At 37.9% G+C, this 9,930-nt stretch overlaps 1 protein-coding gene across 1 annotated transcript; it reads right to left on the bottom strand.

Annotated features, from left to right (window-relative positions):
• Window positions 1-9,089: 9,089 nt before the first annotated feature.
• Window positions 9,090-9,677, bottom strand: LOC149302778 (THAP domain-containing protein 5-like). Its single transcript, XM_089481978.1, has one exon. It carries the CDS (start codon window positions 9,675-9,677, stop codon window positions 9,090-9,092), a length of 588 nt encoding a protein of 195 aa, XP_089338104.1.
• Between the last annotated feature and the right edge of the window lie 253 nt (window positions 9,678-9,930).

Here is a 9,930-nt window from a genome sequence, read left to right on the forward strand (position 1 = left end):
AACTACAGGAGCAGGTAGAGCCTTTCTTTACCTAAAGTGCTTTAACAAAGGTCTAATTAGTAGGAGCATGAACGTCTAAGAATCAATATTTAGCCTACAGGTTTTTCCCTAAGATATAAAGATAAATAAAACCTTATAATAATACTTAGAAAAATATACAGTAACAAAAGAAGCAAATCGATCACTCAGCTCTCAGTGTCACTAGCTAAACCTTTACTGATTTTTTTATACCTAATAACAGGAGCTTTTTTTGCTATTTTAACCATAATGTCCTTTATTGTGGCTAGAATTATATGATGGCAATGGCATTATCCCTCCTGTACCGGAAGTGAAATTTCCTTGCTGGTGCAAAATATATAGGCCATATGATTGTCCTAAGCATACCTTAGGAGGTAATAGTATCCTAACATTCTGAAATTTGACATGATCAAGGTTTTTCATACCTTATTCGAAGCTTTTTTTTTTTTTTGCCATTGTTCCATCTCTTTGTTCAACTATGATTTCCCTTTTATGTGTTTAGTGCACCTAATCACAGGATACTTGTTTATTTGAAACAGTGAGCTTTCAAAAAAAAAAAAAAACTACTTTGGATTTTCTTTTCACTGCCAGGAAAAAACAATGTTTTTTTAATAGTTTTTTTAATTTTTTTATTATTATTTTACTTCTACTACCATCTTTCTTGTATCTAGGGGGTACTCTCGATGAAGTCATGGTGACATCACTAGGGTCCCTAAAATAATGTTATTTTTCCTTTTTATTGTAACTTTTTTTACTTTCATTTGTTTTCTTTTATTATTGTTTTCATTTTTGGAAGAAGGAAAAACATATACCGTATTTGCTCGATTATAAGACAACCCTGATTATGATGACCCTAGTCATATACCCCCTATATGCCACTCTGCCTCCCTGATATTCCTTTTAACCCCCTATATGCCATTCTGCCTCCCTGATATTCCGTTTATCCCCCTATATGCCACTCTGCCTCGGCGCTATTCCTTTTAACCCCCTATATGCCATGTGACGGCGGCGCTCAGTCATAGAAGCCCCGGCAGAAGCGCAGGTTGTCTGCGCGCATCGCACAGACCTCCACCAGCTGCCGGAGAGGAGGATCCAGGTGCCCTGCAGCGCTGCAGGGGATCTGGATCTTAGTCTTGTAGTCAGACCTCTATTTGAGGTTTGATCAGAAAACGACCTCGAATATAAGACTATTTTTTTTTCAGAGCATTTGTCTTATAATTGAGCAAATAGGGTAACTTTGTCCTAAGGGTCTTCATGGCTCTTTTTAAGTGGATGTGATATTATGTCAATAGGGTACTTAAGGAGTTATTAACCATTGCTTATATGTTGGCATGGAAGCCTGGGTGAATTAGTTAAATTTCTATATAATTAATACTAACTGATTGCAAATTTCACAGTGAAACCATTTATTGATTTGAGAAGCTGCATGGATGCTGAAATTATTTTATTACAGCTTAAATACCCCGCTTTATCCCTTTTCTTCGAACCTTTTGGCTTGTTTTATATATACTGGAGCTCCATCTACTGTTAACACAATGTTAGTGTAGACAGATGAGTTTTTTAGCATCCTTTAAAAAAAATTGCAGAAATTTAACAGTAGTTTGAGGGCTTCTTGATAAATTGAGCCATAATAATCACCATTTGCACACCACCCTGTTGCAGTCCAGCTTCCATAAATTAATTAAAGGGAGACGCCAGCCTTTATATGCACTTAAATGCACATCATAGCTGAGCGATTCCTTATAAATTACGTTTTTTTTTATTGGAATCCCATTTCCTCGATTCCCTAAAAGAACACGTTGTCTCCACAGTAATGCTCTTGTGTAGGATACTCACCGTCAGCCAGCTCTAGAAACCCTCAGGCGCATGCTCAGTTTACTTATCAATTTCAATAGAAGTACTTTCCTGCCATTTATGAATACAAGGAAACTACTGCTATATATGTAAGAAATTAAGGGTGCCTTTAAAATGGGACATTACATTTATTGCATAATGTTTTGGGGACGATTTGGGTTTCTATAAGGTGAGATATCTGGTTTTACAATGTAAGGTAATTTGCATAGTAATGCATTACAAAGGGTTTGGAACAAAGGCTCCAACAGAGGTGGGATACCCCACAGGGGGTCAGACAACTGAAGCCGATGTATATTAACATAACTGTGTGCATGTTTGCATAGACTACCTGTCTCCTCCATAATTGGGTCATACAGGAAATGTCTGAAAAGAGGGGTTGGGTGAACCACTTTCTGGGAGGTACAAGGAATTCTGGGATGACTAGTTAGGGGCTGCAGGAGAAAGAGCAGTCTGAGAAAAGGAGAGTCTGAGAGAAAGAAGAGTCGGAGAAAGAAGAGTAAGAGAGAAAGGAGAGTCGGAGAAAGAAGAGACAGAGAAAGAGCGCAGTGAACAGAAGTGTCCTGGGTCAGGAGACTCAGAACAAAGCTGCGCAAGATGGCGTTCGGGAGAAGCCTGTGAGCTGAGAGAGGTTTCCCAAGAATGTGCTTAAGTATCCCTTTTGTTTTGTATTATTATCAAACGTTTTCTGTATGTTATATGTTTTATAACCGGTAACAGTAGCCTAATTCAATATCAATATACATTTTTCTATACGTTTGTATTTGTGCTTTATTCGTCACACATTCCCTAAAAGAATATCCCTGGGTAAGAGGGTCATAATTTCTTACATATTGGCGAGCCAGGTAGGAGGGATTTAGTGTGATTTATGAGTATATTTATAAGTGTATATATTGTGTGTTGAATTGGGATAGTGTTCGGGTTTTGCATATACAAATTTCAGTGAATTCTGCTTTGTTAATGATGGAGGGTTTATTGAAAAAGGTTGCTAGGGCCACAAACCCCGATGGTATTATTCAGTATATAGTAGGAACCTCAGATCCATGGTTCCAAGCTCAGGAGTATGTGGCCAAGGCAATTTATGAAAAGAAATTATCCAAATCAAAGGGGAAAACTGTTCTGGATTTTGCTGCCCGTTGGATAGCGGAGCAGTACAAATCAATGAAAGAGCAAAAAGAACTTTTGGAAGCAAAAGTTGTAAGTGTGAACATTGAACTTGAAAAGTGTAAGATTTTTGCACAGAATGCTGCAGCTTTATGTGTAAGCAACCAGCAGACTTTGCAGGAAAATGAGGAATTGCGTAGTGCAAATGAGCGGCTTACTCAGAGGCTAAGGGATGCAGAGGGGGAGATTAGGACCCTGGCAGCTTGCGGTAAGAGGGAGGCTGATCGTGTGCATTGCACAGCTAATGGTAACACCTTAAATGTACAGCTACAGAAAAGAAATGATGTTGTGGCTGCAGTCAAAGTGTTAAAAAATGATGATGTGAATGAAATAGATGGGCAAGGTTTAGATGAGAAGCACAATAATGCTAATCATAAAGTCATCCGAAATCACAGCAAAACCATTGCAAAGCCTGTGTCTATATTAAGCCCCTCGCTTCAGAGACAGTTATATCAAAGCAGGCTCCAAAACAATCAAGGACCCATAGGTAAAAGGGAAGCCTTTAAATGTTTTGCTTGTGGTAAAGTAGGGCATTTTGCCAGAAATTGCCACTCTCGCTCTGCCAAAGAACACCATGTTCAGGAAAGAGCCATGGTTGATAATTGGAGGCAGGGAGATAAGATTTGTTTTAATTATACTAGGTGGGGATCTCAGGGAAGAGGTAATGGTGTTAGAAAAGACTACATGAAGCCCTGGGTTCCTTACAAGGTTATTAAGGCACACAAAGAAAGAGTAGAAAAAGAGAAAAATGAGCTACAGTGTAAAGTAACAGAGTATATGAAGGAACTGGACACTGTAAAGACAGAAGTGTCCAGAATAAAAGAAATGCTAGGAAACAAAAAGATAGCTAAATCAGAAGAAAACTAGTGTGCTCTTCTAGATTTGTTGTAACATATGATGCTAATTTATTTGTTTAAAGTTTTGTTTTTCAGACAAAGAGACGATACTAAATGAAAAAGGAAAAAAGAAAGGAGACAAACCTGTGAGGAGATCGGGACATTAACACGTGTGATTTCTTGCAGGAAATTCAAAATATTAATAGAGGACCTTAATATCTATTTTTATTTTTCTTAAGGATAAGCCTCTAAATTTGTTCAGTACAGTCAGGTGGGCAAAATTTCAAATGATTTTTGTTTTATTAGTTTAGGACGCCTGCACTGCCAGCTACAGATACCTTAATTTTTGTTTGTTGCTGGATTAAATACATTTAAAATCATAGATTAGGTGAATTGTTGCCAATATGGGGTTTATGTTTTGATCACAGTGGAGAGATGTGATTATGTAACATTATTGTTGGTCTTCAGCAGTATATATTTTTGCTGCTCTAGATTTTTGTTTTGTTTTAATTTTTGGTTACAAACAAAATATAGCCTCAATCTGATTTTTATTCATATTTCTGAATGGCAACAGACTTTTTATATTTTATTTTATATAGATTGCATTCTGCCAAGACATTGTGAATGTAATGGTAGCATTCAGTTACCTTTTTGTTCTCTCTCCATCTTCGTAGGGATTGGTTAAAATTAACATTCTCAAAGTGGATGCCGAAGACACCACAAGGTTACTGTTATGGGAAGTCTTAGTATTTTAGTATCTGTTATGTACTGTATGTATGTTTTGTGTATTTTATGTGTTTACAATGTTTTAGATCTGTAAAACCAGATATTAATGCTGAGACAAGAAGGATAAGAGAACCACTAGTAATTTGGGCAAGATAACAATACACACTTTCTGTGTAGAGTATCTTTTAATTTCCAGAAGCCATGGGCAAAGTATCAAACACCTTCAAGGGCTGAAGCACAAACCCACTCCAGCTATACAGGTTTCAGTAAACGTGCGCAAACACCTTCACGAGTATTACCACTACACACATTCAATAAACCGAGTTTCTCTCTGGTGTGGTCTCTTCGATACACTGTGTAAGTGAACAGCAAAGGGAATGCTGTTGGTGTGAAAATACACCAGATGTCACGGTGGGCAGAGGTCAGAGGCCTAGAACAAGGCATGCAATTTGAGGGTTAAAGGAAGCTATGGTGGGAGCAGCGTTGGTGGCACAGGTACCTGAGAGTGATGGGAGTGAACACAAATGGTTGCAGTGATGCCAAGTCTGTGAGGGTAATGGAAAGTTAAAGATATGGCTGAAGGAATTCAAACTATTAGTGAAAAATGATAACTGTGAGTGCCTCTATGATTTGGATAAAATATGCCTTACAGTACCCTAAATTTTAAATATCTGTGGTTGTCAGGTCACTCGTGTCTCAGTGAAAACATACAATCTTCAAAGCACACGTGGTAAATGTACTCATTTATTTGAGAGGGCTCATTTTCTATGGGAGTCATTCGCCCTCTAGGTGGGGACTGTAAGAAATTAAGGGTGCCTTTAAAATGGGACATTACATTTATTGCATAATGTTTTGGGGACGATTTGGGTTTCTATAAGGTGAGATATCTGGTTTTACAATGTAAGGTAATTTGCATAGTAATGCATTACAAAGGGTTTGGAACAAAGGCTCCAACAGAGGTGGGATACCCCACAGGGGGTCAGACAACTGAAGCCGATGTATATTAACATAACTGTGTGCATGTTTGCATAGACTACCTGTCTCCTCCATAATTGGGTCATACAGGAAATGTCTGAAAAGAGGGGTTGGGTGAACCACTTTCTGGGAGGTACAAGGAATTCTGGGATGACTAGTTAGGGGCTGCAGGAGAAAGAGCAGTCTGAGAAAAGGAGAGTCTGAGAGAAAGAAGAGTCGGAGAAAGAAGAGTAAGAGAGAAAGGAGAGTCGGAGAAAGAAGAGACAGAGAAAGAGCGCAGTGAACAGAAGTGTCCTGGGTCAGGAGACTCAGAACAAAGCTGCGCAAGATGGCGTTCGGGAGAAGCCTGTGAGCTGAGAGAGGTTTCCCAAGAATGTGCTTAAGTATCCCTTTTGTTTTGTATTATTATCAAACGTTTTCTGTATGTTATATGTTTTATAACCGGTAACAGTAGCCTAATTCAATATCAATATACATTTTTCTATACGTTTGTATTTGTGCTTTATTCGTCACACATTCCCTAAAAGAATATCCCTGGGTAAGAGGGTCATAATTTCTTACATATATTATTCCAATTAAAGGGTTAAAGAAAACCCCTAACTCTTTCCTATACCAGACATACGTATGCGGTGCATGAAGGAACATAAGCCACTTTGATTATGAATAGCAGGGTGTTTACCTGGAAAATGATGCGTTTCCCTAGGGATACAGCTGATTGTAAGAGCCTGAGGCAATTATTGCATATGAAAAAAGAAAACAACACACACACACACATATATATATATATATATATATATATATATATATACAGCTACAATTTTATTCACCTGTAATTACTATTGATGTCAACGAGACAACATAAAAACAGTTGTGATCCTTTTATACTGTTATGGTAAATGTGTTACACACATTATTTTATTAGCTATTTGCACCGATTTCAATGGACAAGCTGAGGAAGGTAAACACTTTTGAAGTTGCTCTGGCTTGAGCCGCACATAATAAAACATCACATAGGCCGGTACTGCTTGTTTCCATGACATAAGAAATAATGTCACATCAAGGCAAGAGTCTCTTAAGGACAGCAGGTCCCAAATGATGCAAGTATGGCCGTACATTGCGTTCTGTACTCTTGTATTATGTGGTCGAGTGTATCCCAACAGTATTTAAGTATGTTGCCCTTTGCCCAGTGTGCCAGATGACCAGTCCAGGCCTTGGAAGATTGGTGCAAAAGTAAAATAAATATAATAAAAGTTGTGATTTTTAAAAGGGTTTTTTTTTTCTTAGGCATATATGAACTTCCCAGTTTTAACTATGTGAACCTATTTCTAAGTGCTACATGTTGTGACATCTCGACTGGGTCGAAAGCAATATTCCACTAACTGATTGGGTAATTCTCCTGATTTAAAGCCCCATCCAATGCTGTTTCGATAGAAATGTTCCATGTAGACAAAACATTAATTGCGCTAGTATGGTAAGTAAATAAACCTTGTCATATTATGGTTTCGTCTGAAACTTTAATCAGGTGAAATTCAGAACCTTTTAGAAAGCTTTGCAGTTTATATGGCAACAACCTATCACTGCCTACTTTTGGGTCACATGACATAAAATCAGAAAACCAGGGCATGCGATTCAAACTGAAAACGATGTCTTGGTTCTAAGTACTTCACACACACATTAAGTAGGCAAAGTTCGGTCACTGCTACTGAATGGGACCTGCAAAGTAGGCCCTCTTGCCTTGATGCAAATAAGTCTGTCCCTTCTTCGCTACGTTTCTGTCTTAACCCCAAAAAAATAACTATTGCATAAAAGTCTATGCACACTCACTATGTGACATAAAGACTTTCAGGAAAGAAATGACACAAATATGTCTGATAAACTTATTTATTAGAGGTATTTTAAGAAAAATGACAACAGGACTGATGTAAAATGAATAATTAAAAATGTTGTTATGAGATCATAAATGTTCCAAAATGCAAACAGACTTAGGATGTTAAAATACAGAAAGATAACACAGGCACAACTTTTAGAAAATGTCGGCAATGCTTTGGTCTAATCACACAAAGAACATCACTGAAAGCATTACACATAAAACATTCTTTATCTAGAAGTAGAAAAGTTGGATATGATATGAATAACATTTCATGAATGTGTAGGGAAACCACAAATATTGCATCTAATCAATGCACACACACTTCTTACAAAGGTTGGTCTCTAGTACCATAGGCTTCATTGCAGATCTGCTGGGCAAATTCTATAGGTGCCTTGCATGACCAATCAGATTTACTGCTGAACACCCTGTCAGACACCATACTGCATACAAACATGTGGGCTGTGCCAATAGAAGATGGCAGTTTCAGTGGAAACAAAATACGCCGGAATCCCGTGAACAGGAGGGTTCATTCATTAAAGGGAGCTTTGTGATCTGAATGAATTTCACTCTTCATTATGAACTCTAGCATGTTTATCCAGCAAGAAGGGTTAAGCTTGCCTATAATGAACGATACAATGTGTATATAGACTGATTTCACTATACATGTCAGAGGCACAGCCAAGCACTTCCTGCACCCGGACATTAAGCCTATTGTAGAACACCATTTACAGAGCAGTGAACACTTTGTATCATTAACTGAACACTGCTGTGTAATTATTCACCTGCTTTGAATATTAAATTAACAGAAATAATTACATTTTAGACACTGTCCCCAGGTCAGTAGGTGTCTGCTACTGATGGCTGCATCAATACAGGAGTGCAACTGAAACCACATTTTATGTGAGTCCACACCATTAACTGTCCAATAACACACTGATGAGGGCAGTCCAACAAAGGGACATTCCTTGAGCACAGGTGTGGGTCCCCCAACTTATTTAAATTGTGTATATACTGTAAAATCATAACTTTGCCCTTCCTAATGCATAAACTTTAATAGCAGAACCCTGTAATACATTTTAATGAAAAATTCTAAATTAAACGATAGATGCAAATTGGCTGAAAAATGCCCATTTCACGTTTGTCAGAAAACCATTATACGTCAATGCATTTGTATTCATATATCACACACTCGTAGCTTGCATAGAATTGTGTATCACTTATCAAAATCACACAGAAAGGTCATATGGCTATTAACAAATTCATGTGAAGAATATAAAAAAAAATGGTTTTGTTCAACATTAACACACATACATCTACAATCTTTAGCAAACAGGCTACCCTTTGGTCAATGCTAAATGTCAACTATTTTAAGTTTAGATTCCTTTATTGATCGGTATTATAGTGTGACATTGTAAGGATCATGATGAGGGTCAAGCTTTGGTCATCTCGATGAAGTAAGTCTATTGTGAAATCTATTTTCAATCATATTTATCAATAATGTCATTCTTTGTATTTGGATGTAGTTCAGTGCACTCATGTTTTAGTAGGTAAGGCGGTCTTAATACTGAACTTAAATACTGCATTTAAATCTTCAGTGCATAGGACTAATTGATCCATTGAGTTAAGAAGAAGCAACCCTGTACTGTAAACTATACTATAGCAATATCTAAGCTACCGAAACACTTTTCAACTATTTTCAACTTTTCGGCAGATAGCGAGTTTTCCTTCTTTAATTGTTTAATGAAAGTTTCAAGTGATTTTAGGCGGGACAAAGTAGTATTTTCCTGTACTTCAAGCAGTGCAATTTTGGATTTCAGCTGGGCAATTGTGTCCCGGAGCTGATCCCTGCTTAATTCCTGCCTGCAATATGAATGTTCACTTTCTAAAATTCCAGCACTTTCTAAATCAGGCTGTGCAGTATTTGTGTAATGATGATCATTAGCAATAACCGAAAGAGTGGAAGGAGGCGGCTGATCAGAAGCCTCTCCTTGTACGACAATTGAGACCACAGATCCTTCAGGTGCACCAAGCTGCTCAATGGTCTGGCTGACAGAATCAAGATGTTCATATTCAAAGGCTTCTTGTGCATTTCTATGGGGATCTCTTTGGAGCAGAGTCAGAGTGTCTATCATGAAACCATCTTGTTCTGATGTCTGATTCTCCAAGCCTACGTTGTCGTGCTCAGAGATCAAACAGGGTATTGGGCTAGTGGTTGCATGATACGTTTCCAAATTCATTCTCTGGCAAATGGGCACCTGATGTATTTTTCCTGACTGTTGACAATGTACCTCTTTTGATCCAAGGTTCAATACTGTATTGTTGTTTGTCAAGTTTAACAGGTGAGGCTGTTTAATGTTAGCATCGTTAGATACAGTCGGTAAAACAATTTGAGTCTGTGTGCGATGTGCTCATTTTTGGCTGGCAAAACTTAACTGACTCTTTCTTATCTCCTATTGTTCCTTCCTCCGAGCTCGCGTTCAGGTTCAAATG

The sequence above is a fragment of the Sceloporus occidentalis genome, unplaced genomic scaffold (assembly GCF_023333645.1).
Source record: "Sceloporus occidentalis isolate IW3139 unplaced genomic scaffold, rSceOcc1.0.p SCAF_17, whole genome shotgun sequence".
Lineage (NCBI taxonomy): Eukaryota > Metazoa > Chordata > Lepidosauria > Squamata > Phrynosomatidae > Sceloporus > Sceloporus occidentalis.

Bases quoted from the DNA above. Each gene is read 5' to 3' on its own strand.
- LOC149302778 (XM_089481978.1), bottom strand. From the start codon at position 9,677: ATGAATTTGGAAACGTATCATGCAACCACTAGCCCAATACCCTGTTTG.